The sequence below is a fragment of the Gymnoscopelus microlampas genome, assembly GCF_963454915.1.
Source record: "Gymnoscopelus microlampas genome assembly, chromosome: 1".
Taxonomy (NCBI): Eukaryota; Metazoa; Chordata; class Actinopteri; order Myctophiformes; family Myctophidae; genus Gymnoscopelus; species Gymnoscopelus microlampas.
The window spans coordinates 46,913,604-46,935,492 of NC_139962.1; the positions used below are offsets into that span (position 1 = coordinate 46,913,604).

General features: G+C 40.2%; 1 protein-coding gene and 1 long non-coding RNA gene across 2 annotated transcripts in view; both read right to left on the bottom strand.

The window, feature by feature from the left end:
* Positions 1–5,361: 5,361 nt before the first annotated feature.
* LOC311042394 lies at positions 5,362–15,491 on the bottom strand. Its single transcript, XR_014600502.1, has 4 exons — positions 15,406–15,491; positions 6,385–6,472; positions 6,057–6,141; positions 5,362–5,632 (listed from the first exon to the last, which is right to left on the bottom strand). It is a non-coding gene; the product is annotated as an uncharacterized lncRNA (long non-coding RNA).
* Positions 15,492–17,075: 1,584 nt separating this feature from the next.
* tppp3 (tubulin polymerization-promoting protein family member 3) overlaps positions 17,076–21,889 on the bottom strand; it is a 7,077-nt gene continuing 2,263 nt past the window's right edge. The window contains exons 2-4 of the mRNA XM_084056531.1: positions 19,805–20,016; positions 18,760–18,913; positions 17,076–18,217 (exon numbers count right to left, since the gene is read on the bottom strand). Coding sequence (XP_083912657.1) covers positions 18,026–18,217; positions 18,760–18,913; positions 19,805–20,004 — 546 coding nt within the window. The 5' untranslated portion in view covers positions 20,005–20,016 and the 3' untranslated portion in view covers positions 17,076–18,025. The remainder of the gene's footprint in view (positions 18,218–18,759; positions 18,914–19,804; positions 20,017–21,889) is intronic.

Genomic DNA, 21,889 nt, shown 5'->3' on the forward strand with positions numbered 1-21,889 from the left:
AGTCTCATGGCTTTGTTTTCAGAGTTGTGTAGACGTCTCACCGCCTCCTGCAAACAGAAAGATTCACAAAGTTAGTTGGACTATAAAAGCATAAAGGCCTTCTCTCCTTGTATGTATTAACTCAAAGATAACAAAGGGGAAACTGTAAACTTAATGTAACAGAGGATTATTTCTTTCTGACAACTCTGCAGACATGTAATTGATAAATGCAAATTCAGTTAGTTTGCAAAAACAAACAAATTTCACAATTACGACATAAAGTGTTCCAGGTTTCCTGCTACAGTAATCCATGGCATATAATATTATGCTCTTGTGATACTAGTGCAATACAATATAATGTATCCTACTAACAATTTATAAATACGTCATGTAGGCTTGAAGCTTACCTTAATTCAAGTATGTTGAGTCAGTCAGCCAGTCAAGTCAACTGATTTTCATCTGGCTGCAGTGGATGGCAGTTAAGATTTAAAAAATTAGATAACCTGATTGGCCAAACTGAGAAGGAAAGTCATTGGTTGTGAATGGCTGTGCTGTGGAGAGACACTGCAGCATTCACATGATAATTAGCAACTTTGGTCAAAGCTGTCTGGAATGGGAAATGTTGTTATACTCTACATCTCAGAGGCAACTATTGCACTTTTTACTACAATGTAATTAATTAAAAACTTTAGTTAAGGTACTTAGATTTAGATTAGAGTATACATAAAAAAAAACATAGATTAACAAATTAAGCCCTACATTATACAAAGCATTGCAATGTGATTTTTGTCAAAAGACCATAGTTAAGATTTAGATGAGTTAAATTACTTTTTAGATTATTTAAAAAACATAGATTAACAAAGATATTGAAAAAAGTATATATTGTTTTGTTCCATTTTTGTAACGTAAACCTGCCAAACCTGTGTTTTATTGCCGATTAAGCTCATTTGTAGAGAGAGAGAGAGAGAGAGAGAGAGAGAGAGAGAGAGAGAGAGAGAGAGACGTTTTTTACATGAAAAAAATGCTCCAGGCACCTTTCCTTAAAAACAACACAACATTTTACATTTCACAATTAAAACAGATCAATCCTCGATTCCTCCCACATTCTAGAAACAATAAACATCCAATTTATACAGAGGGTTCAGCCATGACCAGTGTCACACAGTCTGTGAGTGATTCCTGATTCCTGTTATAGGTAAATGAAAAGTTAACCCCTTCAATCAACTGAAATATATGAGAAATGTTCCATGACATAATGCTATAATGTTTTATGGGTAATAGCTTGTAGATCTGCCATTTCTCACACACACACACACACACACACACACACACACACACACAGACACAGACACACACACACACACACACACACACACACACACACACACACACACACACACACACACACACACACACACACACACACACACACACACACAGACACACACACACACACACACACACACACACACACACACACCATTAAGTCAGTCACCTATTCGGTGAACAGATATGGGAAATATTCTTATTCACTTAGATTATATATAAAAAAAAAGATTAACAAATGAAGCCCTTTTTTAAGCCCTTAACAAAAACATTGAAAAGTATAGTTTTGTTTTGTTCCATTTTTGCTTTGGTAATGGGGAGAGGGAGAGAGAGACCCCCTCTTTAAACAAAGAGTGAATTTGGATGTCAAAGGAAATGGCCAGTCTCCTGCTGGGTCTTTGTCTGGCAGAGGAACGGTAAATCACTGATTTCCAAAGTATATAGACGAATTTCACAGTAAACATTTTCAACTGTAAATTTCCAATTACGTACAAAAACACCAGCAAACTGCGGGTTTACTGAGCAACTGTAAATGCCCAAAAATGCCCATTAATGCCTCTTTTCTTGCAGTGAGAGTATTTCCATTTTCTGGAAATTAGTAGACCAGCACCACCACCTATCCGCACGGCTCTGGAGTGTGAGAGAAAGAGTACACATCTGACAGAGCCGCGGGCGTAGCAGTGTTTTCTGGTGGGATCCAGGTCTCAGTCAGAGCAAGGAAGTTGAGGGAGAGCAAGGATGCGTAGGCTGAGATGAAAGCAGCTTTGCCTTCCACCACAGCCGAGTGGCAATTCCAAAGCCCTCCCGTTACCACTTGCTCGACGTGAGTTGATAGAGTAGGATATATTAGATTAGTGGTATCGCGACATCTGGGTGTAACCCAGTGTTTGTGCGACCACCAGGAAGAGGAGAGGACAGGAATAGGAAGAAAACACATTGTAGAACACTAAACCTATACACACTATACACTACTATATCTATCACACTACTATCTATGTCACTAGTCAATGATACTGACTAAGTCGGGCTTTGACAAAGTCGCCTCTCTTGCCTTTGTTCGCCTAGCCTTCGTTTGCCAGCCGCTTGAGCAGGTGGTTTAAAACAACTTCAACCGATTGCTAATCATCTGCCAGGAGTGCTGGTCAAACCAGACACTTCACAGGGCAATCAAGTGGCCTATCTTACAGGGTGAAACTACTTCTACTCCAGGGTGCCAATAGCCAACTGCTTTTAGCACAAAAACACAAAAACTACTAGAAACTACAGACTACCACACAAGCTAATAATACAGTACCAATAGAAAAGCACTTAGTGTACAACTACTAGCAGCTTGCTAAATAACAAAAAATGATACTATACTCAACTACCCAGGGGTCAGGAGCTCAATTCTCTTCAGATGTTGTTTACACACATCTTGTGGTCTGAAGTCAAGAGCTCTTCCGACTGAGTTATGGATAGAGCAGCCGCAAGTGAAGCAGAAGTCACACTTTCAACTCCCACCCTCGCCAGGGTCAAAAACTTTATATTTGAAATCCGAACGTTTATGTAGATGAATGAACAGGTCATAAATGGAGAAAGTGCAAACACCAGGTTGAAGTTCATCCATGACAGTCATGACAGATCCAGACAGCACTAGCGATTTCTTTACATTCGACCGCATGGCTCATTTGCATAAGACCTTACCATATTGATTTTATCCCACTGTTGAGGGTTAGGGTTATGTTTTATATATTTTGTTTAAGACTTACAGTAGGCTGCCTTGCCCCACTGGAATACAGTGACTGATATGAATTAATAATATACTGGACCATACGTAAAATGAAGAATACCTTGTGATGTCAGTGACATTGTATTACAAATGAAAATAAAAATAAGAAACAGTGCAGTAACAATACGTTTTCTTATAGCAGCAATTTTGCATGTACAATGTATAATAATAATAATAATAATAATAATAATAATAATATATTGTCTGTCGGGAGGAAACCTCATGGCCAAAACTGTTGCTTTTCAGCATAAACATTCTAAAATAGCAGATACAGCAGATCGACAAAAAAAAACAAGACTCGCACAACATCATTTGGCAAGACACACCATCTCCGGTTTACTTCCCGTATCTGCTTAGTCTCGCGTCGCTATCTGCATGAAGTGGGCGGACGCCAACCTGCTTCCGGTCTCCTAAAAAGGCGTCCGCCCACTTCACGCAGATAGCTACGCGAGACGCGAGACTATGCAGATACGGGAAGTAAACCGGAGATGGTGTGTCTTGCCGATTTTTGTTGTGCGAGTCTTGTTTGTTTTTTTCAGGACTTTCAAAAAGCGTTAAGCATTTCATTTTATTTGAATGCAGGGTCATTAAAATGAGTCCATATACAAACACATGTGTTGAATTGTGGAACAACTTGAAGGCACTGGATTAAGTAAGCTTGGCTGTTAGCCTGGTCCCTACCAGGCTAACTTCACAGCTACATTTCCATGGTGACTAAGGTAGGATTGCGTACATTTTCTTTCGTGAAATCGAGTCATGGCTTATCCAGGGTGCTCTGGCTAAACTAATCTGGCAAGATAATTCAGCTTTCATGAAACCGATTCATCGCTAATCCTGGCTAAATTAAGCCAGGATAGGTGTCAAATCCAGGCTTTCGTGAAATAGGCCCCCTGGTTAACCAGAAAGGACAGCAAAACTAGTACTAAACATTAAGCCATTTTGTGAGCAGAGGCGAGTCTTGAGACTGTTAGGACACTAAGCAGAAAATCCCATGGGGCCCTTCTGACCGACTTGAATGAGCTCTCTGTGGGACCCCTTATTGCTTTGGGCCTGTAGTGCTGTACTTGCCTACTTTGCCTGTTCATAAAACGGTGGCGGGGACTTTTTGGTTCAGCTTCTGAAATAAAGGGTGTCACTTGGTCCTATTTGCTAGAGGCCCCCCTTGACCTTTGCATTCAGGGATCCAGCTCTGCATGTAGTCCAGAGATGGTGAGCTGTGGTTCTTGGTTGATGTTAAGAAAGAACATTTTGAGCTCAAGCCAGGTGCTGTGTTTATTCTTGAAACATCCCCGTCTTTTTGATGATGGAACAGGAAATATTCTAGAAGATTATTCAGTCCACGCTGAAAAAAACGGGTAAACAGGCACTGATCAGTTGCACCACACTGCTTACTAATAAAAAGAAAGTCAGACAAAGATTACGTACTGTAGCCTACATAATGTTTGTTTTGTTCAAATTTTATCTCAAACCAGTCAAAGAACACATTAAAGACATGTCATTCAAGCATTTCTTTATGAAATGTCAAAAGTACAGTACATACATTAAAATCATTTTCATTATGTATTCTTTGTAAATAGTAGGCCTAATGTTGGAAAAAAGATTCCTAAGTTGGGTTATGATTGAGGGAGCTTTTGTTTTAGGTAAGATAATTGTCTCAATGAAGATGTAAATGTTTATATAAGCTGTTAAAGTGTACAGTACTTAAGTAACATCTTTGCATTTCATTCTTCATATTTTTTTGTTTGTTTTTGACCTATTCAGTCTCCATTCTCCACCTTTTGGAGTTGAACCATTACTGCTTAACAATTACTACTTGACGAAAATAGCCAATGTAGAAGCTCACAATGTGTCGCATAACCTATTTTTGAGAATTTTCAATTATAATGACATGCCCAAAATAAGGGACGCCATGGTTAATGTGGTTAAAATCCTGCTGCCAACCTCAGCCCAGTCAGCAGTTTTCCTTGGGTTTCTAACTTATTTGTATTCTCCCTCCTGCTGGCACATCAACAGTGAGGATAGCACTGTTGTGTCTGTGTCAGTCTGTGTTATGTAGACAGACTCTCGTCAGTAGCAGTAAAGTTACTATGTGCTGCCCCCTTGTGTCCATTCAACTGCATAACCGATTTTGTTCACAATATGTGTTGTGCGAGGTTCTTTCTTTCTTTCTTTCGGCAGGACATTTATTTTTTTCATTGGTTTTATAGTCAGTAGCCTACTGTCAGTCAGTAAGTAAGAACAAGTATTTGATAAAAAAAAAATACAATAAACAGCTCACATGTTGGGAACATTGTTACAATTAACACTAGTAGCCTATATTCATATACATTTCCACTATAGATCCTCAGTGTTAATGTATCCATTTGTAATTCATAGAATTTACAAATGGTTAGAATTGTTCACTCTCGATGTTAAAAGTTGGAGATAGAGTGGAACTCAGTCTGTCCTGTGCTCCAGCTTTAGGCTCAGGATCACAGTGTGTGCAGTGGACTCTGTGTAGAAGCAGCTTTCTGTCCATCCAGCAGATGCAATAGAGACTCATTACTGGATACCAGAGACCTGGAAAACATAAACATGTGATTTCAATCTGAAATTAAATTAAAGTCAAAATAAAAGCTCTCCCTTTTAAACATCAGCCACTAGCAAATACACTAACAAAACAAACCATTACTACAAATAAATTAAAGTTACAGTACATCTGTAACAGAACAGCATCACAATCATTTTAACCACTTGCAGATGTATAAATGTTTGCTTGTACATCTGCTATTTTTTTAAATGATTTTTTATTGAAAAATCTTGAAAATGTTTGGTAATTAGATAACTTTTTTACACAAATGTTATTTTCTCGGGGTCCCTGGCACAAAAATACTTTCAGATGGGGATCCGCAGCAAAATACAATCCTTGAAATTAACCATTGCTCTATACAACGTTTTATTCACTAAAAAGCCTGTGTGTGTGTGTGTGTGTGCGTGTGCGTACCTGTGTGTATGTTGCAGCTGTTTCAGATGTTCCTCTTGTTCCTTCAAAAGCTTTGATTGCTGCTGGACACACGTGGCCTGGTTACCTACGCGCGCGCGCGCACACACACACACACACACACACACACACACACACACACACACACACACACACACACACACACACACACACACACACACACACACACACACACACACACACACACACACACACACACACACACACACACACACACACACACACGATATAATATCAAAGTACAGTATAATTTAGTACAATATTACCATATTGTACTGTACATATTACTGTACTGTATTTCTCATAATACCTGTAAGGACAGGACTGTGTTTGATGTTGGATCGTCTGAGTTCATAGTTTTCCTTCAGTGCTAAAAACAGACGCCTCTTCACACTCACCTACAACAACACATGAGACGTGACATATTATTATTTATCTGTCTATTAATTTACTTTTTCTATTGTAGCAAGAAAAGGGCTGGGCTATGATGGACATGTAGGTAGGAAACACAGATAGGAGAGGAGAGACAGCTATTTAACCACATGAACTCTAGTGTCCCTATTCCGGGCATGTCATATTAAGTGAAAATAGGGAAATATTCAGCGGAAATAGCAGATCTACGAGCTAACATTGACACATTGTGACATTGTTTTGTAGAGAGAGAAAATTAGACACTCCTGGGGGATGCTGGTCAATTAGGCTATAGGGTTCATGTGGTTAATTATTATCAGTATTTCTTTCTTTAATCAGTTATTATGCTATTATTATTATTTGTACTAGTTGTTGTAATTCATCAATTCATCAAAGGTGATTGATTAAGCATAACAAACGAGTCAGTAATACTGCTTACCAGCTGCTCCTGGCTTTGGGCCAGCTTCCTTCTCAAGGTCACCAGTTCTCTGTTCTGAACAGTTACTTTAATACCCCCACTTGTCTCTGTTTGCATGTCTCTCTGGGCCTCTGTTTCCCTTGGCCTGTCTGTGTCTCTCTGACAGGGGACAGCCAGCATGGACAGAAGGTCATACACCTTTCCTGTAGAACATACCGGCACAAGATGTCAAGAGTCAAGATGCTGGGAGATTCTCTGGTTTCTTATCATGTCGTCTTTATAGTTTCTGCAGCAACTGTTATAGAACATGCACATTCAAAATGTTGAGCAGGTGCTGGAGAGAAAAATATTATCAGAAATGAGAAATAAAGTCTGCACAACATGATGATATTGCCCATGATACTGACACGATATTTACCATGATACTGACCATGATACTAACCATGATACTGACCATGATACTGACATGATACTGACCATGATACTGACATGATACTGGCCATGATAGTGACATGATACTGACCATGAAGTGCATCATAGGTATAGAATAAAATAAAAGTTTTAGGAGCTATATTCTATTATGCTCATTTTACTTCTCATCTTCTAATGTAATTTCGGTATATTGTCAAATGTGAGCTGGAACTGCTCACATCCAGAGCAGATTATGATGTTAATGTATAACATTAACTTCACATCCCCACACCCTTTCCCCCTCCCTTTTAAAACAACTATATACAGCATTTGCCCCTGGAGCTGTCCAGTACCAAGGAATGTGGGATGGAGATGGAGGGAGAGTGGTCCACTCCAGTATCGGTCAACCAGGTCCAAGAGAACACGCAGGGTGGACGAGAGAACAGACACACTGAGGGGGGGTTTGGGGATGGGAATGTGTACAACGCTGGGGTCAGGGTTAAGATCTGGTTTGGGGTCAGGGTTAACATCTGGTTTGGGGTCAGGGTTAACATCTGGTTTGGGGTCAGGATCAGGTTTCTGTGGGGAAGTCTTCAGTTGGAAATCACTGTCTCTGTCTCTCTGAGTGGAACTCTAAAACAGAAACACATTTTACTTCAGTCAACACTCTTCACTCTACACTTACAATTTACATTTTAGGCATTTAGCAGATGTGCTTATCCAAAACGACTTACAAGAGCGAAATAGTCAACAAAGGACAGGGTAAATTGTCAAATATAAGTAGAGTGTAAAGAACAATTTAGTGCTTCAAAGAAACTAGGATACCAGATAAACATCAAACCTAGCATCTAACATGCTATCTAAATAACATTCTTAGCATTTCTGGTCAAGGAAAAACAATTGAAAATATAGCTGCAAGCAGCGATAATATGGGGCCAGGAGAGAGAAAGAGAAATGATAATTCCTTTAACAGGTCAGTTCATGAAAGTCCTTGCGGTCTTGTTTCCAATGAGTGCCTGTGAGCAATTAGGGGTTAAGTCTTGCTCAGGGACAAATTTCATTTCATCGACACATTTGCTGACCTGGCCTGGAATCGTACCTGGGGCAACCAGAGTCTCTGGCTCCCTAGGCGGGCTCACTAACCACTCAGCTATGGCCACCCCTCAGAGAGAGAGAGAGAGAGAGAGAGAGAGAGAGAGAGAGAGAGAGAGAGAGAGAGAGAGAGAGAGAGAGAGAGAGAGAGAGAGAGAGAGAGAGAGAGAGAGAGAGAGAGAGAGAGAGAGAGAGAGAGAGAGAGAGAGAGAGAGAGAGAGAGACGGAATAGATTGAAGAGACGGAATAGATTGAAGAGACGGAATAGATTGAAGAGACGGAATAGATTGAAGAGACGGAATAGATTGAAGAGACAGAGAGAGAGAGAGAGACGGAATAGATTGAAGAGACAGAGAGAGAGAGAGAGACGGAATAGATTGAAGAGACAGAGAGAGAGAGAGAGACGGAATAGATTGAAGAGACAGAGAGAGAGAGAGAGAGACGGAATAGATTGAAGAGACAGAGAGAGAGACAAATGGAATAGATTGAAGAGAAAGACATGGAAACGGAATAGATTGAGTCATGTTTTTTGCATTTCAACTTAAATGAGTCTGCATCAAGTGAGGCTTGAACCGGCAACCTTACGGTCATGAAGCACTCTTAGGTAGCTGCAACACTACCTATAGTGCTATATCTTTGTCCAGGCTGATATTGTCTGTTGAGGATCACAAACTCTTGCCTTCTGTCATGACCCAAGCCCCTGTTTCACTAACACTAAGATCACTCGTTCACAAACCATTTACCAATGAAGAAATTGTACATCTCCTCAGAACCAAAATTAGTGAAAGTAGCCGATCTACAAGCTCACAAACCATTAAAAGTTGTCAGATTGTACATTGGCTATTTTCACAATGAAGTATGTTATACATTGAAAAAACATACTCTCATTGCTATCTGAAAAGTTGTGAGATTGTAGATCAGCTGTATGTAAAAAACACTCAATTAAGTATTGCATGTTATCTTTAACAATTGCAGATGTATTCATTGATAGTCATCTTGTGTGAAATGCAACTCAGATGAAGTCTGCACCAAGTGAGGCTTGAACTGGTGACCTTCAGGTTGTGGGGCACACATTTAAGCGAGAAGCCACCAACAGACAAGAACCTGTGAAAAAGGAGATCACACAGATCATACAGTTTCACGCAAATAGCTGAAAAATCCTGGGTTTAAGTGTTTTTCAAACTGCTCAAGATTGCGGACAATCTAAGGGCGGTGCTTACTGGTCAACGTGATAGATGTGTTCCTCATTAGTCAAGGCACATGTGTAAGCAGGTCTAATGGCTGTCGGCCAAACGAGGCATGACTTTTGCCTGTTTAAAGTTTCAATTTTCAAAAAATTGCTATAGCGCCCCCGTTTGACCAATTGGAGTAAGATTGGTTTCAGTGATATTTGGAATGGCCCTTTACATTTCTGCAAAGTTTCAAAGAATAGTAAGTCTGCATGTATGCGTTAGGGGCAGATGAATAATTGTCATAAAACTGCAATATTCATTGGCTCATTAAAGCTTCATTTTTTCACTTATGGAAGATATTTTGCAAACGTTTTTTGGTATAGGTCCAAAGTTCATGTGTAAAAAGTTTCGTGCAGATTACTCAAAAATCCCAGGAGGAGATAGGTTTTAACTGTTTTTCATATAATTCAAAATGGTGGGAGATCTAAAGGTCAGAGGTCAAAAGTCAGAGTGTGAAAGTTGTTCAGCATGAGGAGACGCATGTGTGCATCGAAGTTTCATGGCTGTAGGTGAAACAGGGCATGAGTTGTACCTGTTCAAAGTTGTCATTTTCAACTGAGTGCTATAGCGCCACCTTTTGACGAAAGATTGTGAGATTAATTTTTTGATCGTTTTTCATGACCATCTACCATATGGCCGAGTTTCATAAAAAGCGACTGCACGGTTCAGCCAGAACTGCCAAAAGTGGCAGAAGAAGAAGAAGAAGAAGAAGAAGAAGAAATGGAATAATGCGAATAACAATATGGGTCCATGCTGGAAGCCTGGCCCCATAACAAGAAAACTGTAATGTACTGTATTGTAATGAACATAGATCTGCAGAGTATACTGTATCTAGTAGCATCTATCATAGATGGTACAAGAAGGGATGTAAAACGAGGAGTGCTAGGGGGTGAAGTGAGTCTTGAGAGGTGAGTTCAGAACTTGGGCGTGCATGCATGCATGTGTGTGTGCATGCATGTGTGCGTGCATGTGTGCGGTTCGTTTAAGGACCTGGACTCCGTTGCCAGGAGATCTGAGCCCAGAGCCCAGACCACTTCCTGGTTCTTCTACCTCACAGGCCTTCTGAAGCTGGGGTGTGTGGTAGCAGAGCAGCTCTTCTGAAAAGACACCTGGCTGATTCAGACCATTCTGGGGCCTAGGAGGAGGGAGACACTGACACACATCTGCAGAGAGAAAGAGGAGGATGACTTACCGCTGTCTAAAGAAGACAGACTGCTGTCTGTGTGACTTGAAGGTCAACAGGTCATGGTTATGTTGGTTAGGGTTATTTTCTTTTCTTGGTCTTATAATTAACTACTATCTAGTGGTATATATGAAAACTGCATCAAAAGCCAATTTGCTTGAAATCAACTTAGTTTAAGAACATAATGTGCTTGTACAGTATGTTATACTAATACTGCCTAACTTGATATGTCTTAATCAGTTTAAAGTTGGATTATCAGTGGGTGCTGATTACTTGCTTCATACACAGACTTTGGACAATATAATGGACATCATTTTCACATAATCATTAAGGTGCAGTTTATGATGTATCTCTGCTGTCCGGCAGAAAACAGTTAACACCAAAATGTAAATTGTTCAGGAAAGGACAAAAACAAAACAAAAAGTGGAGTTAGGAGGTTTTGTTCATCATTGATAAGAACAGCTGAATGGACCTCCAAGCTCACAATGAGGTTGGAGGTCAAAGGGGGTGGAGCCTGGAGTCAGCAAAACCATCTATCTCCACCCCCCTTTGGTAGATTTAGCTGGTTTAGCATAAAGTTTGAGGATCCAATGGAGTTAGCCGGTTTTGTCAGAAGCGCCTTTTGATACTTTTCATTGGTTCAATATTTTCTTAATCAACACACAGACGTAAAGGGTGTTCAATAGCACTGATTTATGGAAAATAAATGCAAAAGCGGAAAAATGTAGTTAGCTGGTTTCTGCCGGACAGCAACTGTATGCTGTTTAGTCGAGGTGAACTATAATCTCAGCTCAGGTCAGAGGGCAACTCTGACCTGAGTTGAGTTCCAGCAGTGTCCTCTGTTCCTTTTCCTCCAGTTTTATCTCTCTGGAGCTTTCTGTCTCCAGGGGTTGGAGAGGAGCAGGCAGTCCACACATGGTGTCTCTCTCCTGGGTACAGCTGTACTCAGTAGGCCCCTGTGGGACTGATGTCCCCATCCAGGTGGACCACAGTTCACTGTCCAGCAAGCTACTTGGGTCTTTCAGAACCAGCTTGTCGGGTGAGTATGGATTAACTGGATCTTTCAGAAGCAGTCTGTCAGGTGAGTTTGGACTAACTGGATCTTTCAGAAGCAGTCTGGGGGGTGAGTTTTCATCAGGGTCAGTGGAGTCGGGGCAGAAAGAGACTCTGCCTCTCTCCCGTGAGTAAGGGGGGGAACTGGAGGATCGAAGAGCCGAGCGAAGAGGAGGAGGAGGAAGAACAGGAGGAGACCGTGGTTCTACAGGGTAGTAGAAAGAAATATGAATAAATCATGAATAATAATATAATAATTATTATAATAATATAATATATTATAATATATCTCTGCTGTCCAGCGCGAAACTGCTAACTCCAAAACGCTCATTGTTCAGGAAACGAAAAAACAAAATATACGTTTTTCAGAAAATGAAGAAAACCTTATATTTTTAAAACAAAGCAATACTACCTCATCAAAGTTGGTATAGTGACTGTATATATTGTGAGATAATTCCATGTGTCATTATATTATCAACACTTTACCCAAATCGCGGGTAAATCAACACTTTACCCAGCGCGAGTGGAGTTAGAAGTTTCAGACGAGCAGAAATCAAGCTGAAATGGAGTTAGGTGTCCAAACAACAGTAGCTCCACTCGCTGCTGAGAGAGGGGTTTCAAAAGGGTACAGATTCCCAAAAGCTAACAATGGATCTCCAAGCTCACAATGCATCACAACAACGTGTGAATTAATGCCCTGATGCTTCATGACACTTATTATATAGGCCTACAACAATAAACAGGACTTTAAATATTACAATAACTTCTGCTAAGAGGTAGTAGAACACTAGCGCGACAGAAATGCTATGAACGTCTTTCTTCTTATCACAATGCTCTCCTCATTAAACACTTCATAGATTTTAGAAATATAATTACTTGTTTTCATAACATTAGCGTCAGTGCTGTTTGATAAACAGGTACACTGCATAGTTTTACAGACTACGGGGAGTCTGTTTACGTGTTCCCCCTCCTCGTTCACTGCGCAACGCGCACTGCTAATGCTGTGCTGTAGCACTGTGTAGAGGAGAGGGGGGAGTTGTTTGTTTTTGACGGACAGTTTGAGGATCCAATGGAGTTGGGAGTTTTCGTCTGAGGCGCTTTTTAATACTTTTCATTGGTTCAAATGTTTAGATTTTTTTACACAGATGTGAAGGGTGTTCAATAGCGTCGATTTATGAAAAAAAAAGAAAAGATGAAAATGGAGTTAGCTGGTTCGTCCTGGACACCGACGATACAACTACAACTAGGCCTACTACTATTAAGCTAGCTAGACAGATAGATAGAAGTTAGTCTTACGATCTGCAGCATCATCAGTGTTGTTCATTCTGATTCTGTCCAAACTGCTTCTATAAAGACAGTCATTGGATATTACTTGTCAAGTCATTGGACAGTTTTCATAAAATATGTACAGTACATTGTAGCCATCTATACACAGATATATGATAGACTTCATATACATACATTTGCACTGTAGGCCTACATCACACATTATTTACTGTGATACAATAATATTGCTAACAATATACAATATATGGTTTGGGGATAATACACACTTCCTGTCAACTACCAACAATACTGGGGGTGGATAATATTAACTGTGAAGTCCTTTTCTTGACTTTTAGAGTAGATGTTTTTTCGTGTTTTGTTGCCTCACCTGTTTGCAGAGCTCCTCTTTACCGCAGCTCCTAGATGGATTCACCAGCCTTATTCCAATACTGCCCGTCTGTCCCCAGCACAGCCCGTCTCTCTCCAACACTGCCTGTCTGCTATGTCTAACACTGCTTGTCTGCTGTGTCCAACGCTGCCTGTCTGTTGTCTTCAACACTACCTGTCTGTTTCCAACACTGCCTGTCTGTCTCCAGCACTGCCTGTCTGTTTCCAACACTGCCTGCCTGCTGTCTCCAACACAGCCTGTCTGTCTCCAACACTGCCTGTCTGTTTCCAACACTGCCTGTCTGCTGTCTCCAACACAGCCTGTCTGTCTCCACTGCCTGTCTGCTGTCTCCAACACAGCCTGTCTGTCTCCAGCACTGCCTGTCTGTCTCCAGCACTGCCTGTCTGCTGTCATCAACACTGGCCATCTGTGTGTGTAATATCTGGTGTATCCATGGTGATATGGGCTGGTCTGTGGACAGGTGTCAGCCTACCTGTGTGTTTGTGTTTGTCATAGTGATAGATGATCTGTTCCTTAAGCCAGGGGAGGTCCTGTGCCGAACACCCAATACCCAATACCCAATACCTGGAAATGCTTCCTGTGTGTTTTACAGGTCAAAGGTTACGAACAACAGGTGGTTATACAGAGGTGCATCTAATATCGTTTTTAATATTTAATATTTAATATAATTTGAAAAGTTAAACTTTCATATATTCTAGATTTGTGAATAAAGTGAAATATTTCGATTATTTTTTTGTTTTAATCTTGATGATTATGGCATACAGCACATGAAATCAGAAATCCAGTATCTCAAAATATTAGAATATTACATAAGACCACTCAGAAAAAGGATTTATAATACAGAAATGTCGAAGTTAATTTATGCTACTCAATATTTGGTCTGGCCTACTTTTGAACTAATTACTTCATCAATGGGGGCGTGGCATGGAGGCGATCAGCCTGTGGCATTGTTGAGGTGTTATGGAAGCCCAGCCAGGTTTGCTTTGATAGCGACCTTCCGCTCATCTGTATTGTTGGGTCTGGTGTCTCTCATCTTCCTCTTGACAATACAACATACATTCTCTATGGGGTTCAGGTTAGGCCAGTTGGCTGCAATGACTGGTCAGTCATGCACAGTATGGTTGTAGCGGCCCCCACCGAAAGATGGTCAAGACTTAAACTGATGATTATGAATTTATTAAAATCCAAAGACCACCGTAAGAACTGACAAGACAAACACAAACAAAAATACTCTGTTAGTTTCCCACATTTTGTGAAAGAACAACCATACCATAACATTAGTTCACATAAGCTACAATGTAAATAAGAAAAAACTGTACTCAAAGTACTTTTTAACATGGCTTTGACCAGTCAGCATTGCTGTAATTACTTTACAATGAATTAAGACACAATATGACTTCAACATCATCACTTCTAATGAACTTGTTTTCCTTTTTTTAGCAGTTGTTTTAACTCAATATAAACATAATGAAATGCCTTTTTGTAACCTTTTTTTTAAGTGCATATAATGACATGAAATAATTACGTTTTTTAACCAAGGTGCATGAAATACTGCAACATCAAATACCTTCCTTTGCAATTCACAATTCAAACCTTTCAATGTCAACACATTTTACAGAAAGAGTAGTAAACTAACTAACTCTAACTCTGGTTTAGTTAGTTATTATTATCCTTAGCACCATTACCATAACCCTTTGTTGCAGAAAAACTTTTCTTTCATTTAATGTCCATCAATATACCGTATGCTGAACAGCATGTAAACAAAACAAGCACTGCATTTTTAGCAAAGACCTGTCTTTATAACCAAAAACCCTGTGTTGTTTTGTATGCAGTAAGCACAGTCCATGGCTACTAACCTTATGCCTCTTCGGGGGGCGCTAAAACTATAATTGATCATCTCAAAAGATAAACAATATGCGATCTTTTTGCAGCAAGGAACAGCACATGCGTCTCCACACTGCTGTTGTGTCAAACTGTCTCTGCGCAACGCGCAGGTAATAACGTCGTCCAAAAGTATTTTCAAAATAAAAGCATTTGGCTCAAAACACAAAATAAAAGGATACCAACTTAAAGCATTGTCTGTTCACCCAGGATATAATATTTTAGTGCAAAACGTATTTGGGTTCTTTACAATGGTATTACACTTCACACTCTGACTCGGTGCCTCTCACTCTTCCTCCTTAACTGTTACTATGGATGGCATCCACGACACCTTCAAGCAACTTGGATTCTGCATTTCATTTGGTGTGTATAGTATATATATATATATATATATTATATATAGAAAGAAATCCTCCCAATGAAATGAAAGGAATCCACCCAATGCTCGAGGACCCCTCTCCATATGGATTTATTTTCTTAATTTATTTTAAGATTCTGCCAGGTACCAGGCTGAAATAATGTCCCATGGGGTTCATTTTTAAGGAATTCATTAAAGTGGTTATTATTGGGATTAAGCATATCTTGACTCTATTACAGCACAAAAACTGCAAGAAATAGAGATGAAAGTGTTCAGATAACATTTTCTTAATACTTGAAGTGTGTACCAGCCTGAAATAATATCCCATGGGGTTCATTTTTGACTTACACATCCCACCCAAACCCCAAATTGGTAACCATAGCAAATAGAACATTCAGAGAAAAATGAACCAAATTTTCCATACTATTCTGACCCATGGAATTCATCGAAATGTTTATTAAGATTAAGGCACACCCTGACTATTTCAGGACAAGAACTGCAAAATACAGAGCCGAAAATGTCCCTATCACATCTATATTTCTGTTTTTATTAATACTTGGATTAGTTTTTTACCAGGTTGCCAAACCTGGTCTCTATCTACACAGCTAGTAGTGACTTTTTCCTCATTGGCTGGCCCTTTTGCGTGCCCTTGATCTCATTGGCTGGTCATTTAGCCAATGAGGGCTCAATGTCCTCTCAGAATATGGGATCTAAAGACGACCCGCAATATTGTGTTCGGCCACTGTATGTATCTCTATGAACTGTGGCGCTGTTCCTCATTTGGCCTTTCAACGTGTTGCCATGTATAGTGAGAGAAATAAGCAACCAGGTCTAGGAAAACAAGCCCAAAAGAAGCAACTATAGGCCACATGAGCACTTTCAACCGTCGGCTATTTGAAAATAGCCATGCCGCAACCTGGTATAATATGACTGTGTCATATCTTGTTTCTTAATCCTTAAAGTGTGTAGGCTCTGCCAGGTACCATAATAAAGCCCCATGGGGTTCATTTTTAACCCTTTCGTACACATATCCTGCAAACAAAACAAGCAAAACATGTTCAAATCACATCTAAATTTATCTTTTTACAACTAGTACATTGGACAAGATCAATCTGAAGTTATTAATGATACTAATAATCTAAACAAGATTATTTCCATACTGTGATGCCCTAAATATTACTATAGTTTATTTTTTTTGTAAACAAGGCCAAACGTATAAGAACATTGTTAAACAAATTATTCCTCACTAAACAAAAAAATAATTGCAGACTTAAAACATACACACATGGGCATTATGTTCCACAGTAAAATGTTTATTAATGTTTAGGCAAGACAAAAAACAAAAATCGCAAAAAAAAGGAGGCATCATAATTATGTGTAGTTATATATATACTTCTGAGCTGGCACACCATTCAAGTCCTAACCTTTAATTTTATGAAGTGATGAGCCCTAAACTACAACAACTAATCAGTCGACATCATCATCATCATCATCATCATCATCATCATCATCACTAAAGAGACCATCAAGGTATTTCTCTTCATCCACATCATGCTGATACTCACAGCATGATGTCAACCATGTTATGAAGAATTGAAGGCCATAGTCTTTCTTTTCTTTATAAATGTATTTATTTAGCATTTAAATGTTGTCCACTACAGTCACTTTACACAAAAACTAAATCAACCCAAGAAAAGAGAATAGATTCAACATAGAATAGAGAATCGATTGACTCTGATAGCGACTGTTGTTTTAAAGCTTTTACTGACAGATAACTGGAAAAGAAATATGAATCTCTATGAAATCATTAATTTCTGAAAGGTGACTTTAGAGAGCATGTCATCATACTGTATCTACTCATAATGCTAGTTCTGAATATAATTTAACATGGAGTAAAATGTTTTTGAATGGCTAAAATATCTCTATTATGTTATGTGTCTTCTATGTTAAAATGTTCTGTATATTTATGCAGTATGTAGTATATGTATACTGGTAATACACTGTATATGAATTTGACCCTTTTTTTATTATTTCAGTTCTCATCTACAGCTAAACTCAAACTAACTTCTAGGGAATAGCATAACACACACACACACACACACACACACACACACACACACACACACACACACACACACACACACACACACACACACACACACACACACACACACACACACACACACACACACACACTCCTGGAGGCTGAGAGGTTGTCGGTTTGATTCCCCGGCTTCCTACTGGTTCTTGACCTTGTCTTCGTACGTTCCGGCGTTCTTGTAGGACCCCACATACCCTGTCTTCTCAACCAGGTCCTCGCGGCCTCCACGACCTTTGCCCTTCCCGGATTCGTCGAAGCGTTGGCGATGAGCGCCTGTGTATTTGGACGTGTCTGTCAGTCGGTCAGTCGCTCCGCCCCGTGTTGTTTTCTACTCACACACACACGTACGCACGCACGCACGCACGCACGCACGCACGCACGCACGCACACACACACACACACACACACACACACACACACACACACACACACACACACACACACACACACACACACACACACACACACACACACACACACACACACACACACACACACACACACACACACACACACACACACACACACACACACACACACAGAGACAATGGAGTCATTGACAACCAAACAGCCAGAGCCTAACAACTGAAAGTAAACAACTGCAACCCAACAACCACAGCAAGCAAAACAACCATTGAACAAACTTAACAACCACAACCTGACAGAAACTGGTTTTCTTTTCTATGTGATAGTAGTTTGTTCAGTGTCTTGTTAGTTGCCCAGTCTCTTGGGTTTCTTTATGTTAGTTATGTAGTTTGTTGGGTTTCTGTATTAGTTAGATGCCTAGTTTTTTTTGTTTTCTTTTTTGTTAGCTGTCTAGCTTGTCGTTTTTTATGTTATTAGTATATTTTATTGGATTGTTGTTCTGACCGTGACTCCAGTGATGTTGGGTCCTTTGCCCTCCAGCAGGTTGCTCATGGCCTTAAATGCCTCCTCCTTGTTTTGACCTTTGAACCTGCGGGGAGCCAAATCCTCCAAAGCTCTGATGAACTCCTCAAAGGTTATGACCCTGGATGTCTTCGCTCTTCACACAAAAACACACAAACAACAAACTGAATGTTACACCTACAATATACCCCTCTTCTCATCATCTCAACCTTCTAACTGTCCTCTCTTTCTCTCCTATCTCCTCCTTCTAGTCCCCTTCTCTTCTTCTTTGTCTCCGGCCAAAGGTGTATGTTTTGCACCCTGTCCGCATCCGTCAGCCCGTCCGTCCGTGTGTGTGTCTGTGAACGGCTAATCTCTGGCACTGTTGGCCCGATCGCAGTGAAACTGTGCACACACACTCCCTGGATGCCAGAGCAGAATCTCTCACCCAAATTTTTCAGAACGGCCTGTTTTAGGGCCACAAGGAGGCAGATTTTTGCAAAACACATTTCTTGATATTACTCCTACAGATTTTGTCCAAACATCACGTAAATCGGCACACGTTATCGCTATACACCCTGAATGGCGAATTTTGCACATTGCTGGCCCACTAACCTACCTGACCTGGCAGAGACCTGTGCTCCAAGGAGCACTTTTTCTAGTTTCCCTCAACTCTGTTGTGGCTCTGACCCGTGTACAACTTACTATTGATTGGATGTAATTTTACTGGAACTGTGGATTGAGCCTTTGTTACCTTGATTAATCAAGGAAACAAAGGCTTTGTTTGTTTGTGTGTAGCCGATGTCGAGTTGGCATTATATAAATGCAAAACAAAAACTAAACAGCAAAACTACTAATTATACATACATACTAGTTAAGTGATAGAAATAGTAATACATACAACAATGAGTGATATCAAAGGGTCAATGAAGTCAACAAAGCATTTGCTATAAAAATCTAAAATGTAATTGTAAACATGTAAAGGTTATCACCTTGTTAATCATAATCTGTAATCTAACTACCTAGTGTAAAGTTACATGTCACTTACTTGACCTTGGAGAAGACAATGTCAACGTCAGTGCTGGTGATATTCTTTCCATCTACGATGTGACAGTCTTTACACAGCTTGGCCCAGTTCTTCCCGTTCAGCTCCCGGCCTGTTGCCGCGTGGTCACCATGGACTGCAAACTTCTTGAAGGTCTCCTGGAGCTGTGCTGTATCGCTGCTCTCTGCCGTCTTGTCTGCCATTCTGGAAAATGTCTTGGAACCAAAGGTAAGATCATAAAAAATAATAGTGGATTTAATAAGCTGCAAGTTGGAAATGCACACCCCACCCAGTTATGCAATACCCGTTGTACCCGTGTCAGAGTACCCGTGGTACCTGTCTGTCTGTGTCCCTTTTATGCCCATAGTATCAAACATATCACAGTCTACATCTCACAAAAAGAAATGCATGTATTTAAGTGACCAGAATTAGGGATAAAACATATCCCCCACCACTGATAAAAGTTAATCAAAAGCACAGTCATCAAAAACCCTGCAGTAGTAACACGTTTTAGCTGTAGAACCAGTAGTACTGCTGTCCCAATCTAAAAGCTCTCACACACGCACGCACGCACGCACGCACGCACGCACGCACGCACGCACGCACGCACGCACGCACGCACGCACGCACACACACACACACACACACACACACACACACACACACACACACACACACACACACACACACACACACACACACACACACACACACACACACACACGCGTATTTTTTAGCCTGTGTTTTGTCACATGAAGCAAATCAAATTCCCTCAATCTTTTCAGGACTGTACATACAGTAAAATACAATATATGAATATATTGAGTTTCTGTTAATGTGTTTCCCTTTATTTTAATCGTGTTCGCAGCTGTTATACAATGGTCTCACGTTTAGACAGCTGTCCTGTCAAAAGTTTTTGCCACTGTTATGCCACGATGTGTATTTATTTCATTTTTTCTGGGGCATCACTAAGACAGCTGATATAGGCGAGTACAATGGGTGTCGTACAGGGAAACAAGAAAACTGGAGCAACAAGCATAGCTTCGCTGTCAAGCAGGAAAAAAACAACAACACTGCTGTCAAGCAGGAAAAAAACAACAACACTGGTGTCCTTTTGCCAAAAGGAAATACGAATCTTTATGCATCCTTCACCTGGGTGACCCGATAGCCAAGTGGTTAGGGAACTACCACATGGAAACAAGATGCACTGACCAACGAGTCCCCGGTCTCTCCCCACTATCACTATCAAATAAAGGCTTAAACTTTACTTTAAAAATAAATAGTTAAAGCCTTCACCTACAAAGTAAGTAAGTAAGTAGCTTTGGGAACCAACAGTTCCATATATGGGCATTACCCCTTTTGTGCCCATATATGGAGCTGACTCGTGGTTTGTTTATGGTTATGTTGTCATAGTGACGTGGCCGTGGTTTATTTGTAGCTGAGTCAGAATGATGTCAGAGGTCTGCCGGCCCGCCCGCCGGCACGCCGACCAGCCCGTCGACCCGCCCGCTCCCCCAAATTACATTAGCCAATTTTAATATAGGACAAGTACAGTACACCCCAGGGACATGACGCTACTATGTCGTATGGACTAACCCCCAATCCAACCCTTGATGCTGAGTGCCGAGCAGGGAGGCATTGGGTACCATTTTTATACTGTAGTCTTTGGTTTGACTTGGCGGTGATAAGCTGGTGATCTACTAAATCTTTACTGTTACTGTCTACATACAGTACACACTGTTGAAGAAACTTGAGTGTGTACCGTGTGTAATGCTTTGCATACTGTAGAACAAACTTAGTAAGGGAGCACTGAATCAACACATTGTTAGTATAATAATAATGAAGATTACACCATTGCTTGTCACTATTTCAATGCAAAGCACAGTTTGGCAGCAAAATTGAGATTTGTAGGCATACAAATATCTTCAAGGAGGAAATATAATTGCTAAACTCAGAGATGCTTGGTTTCAGTGGTTAGTGGTTACTTTTCTTTGGCTTCTTTCCTGTGATTATCTTTTTTATTGCATAGTTGTTTCATATAAAAAGAGATATCTTTAATTATTGCTTTTTAAAGTTTAGTTATCTGTT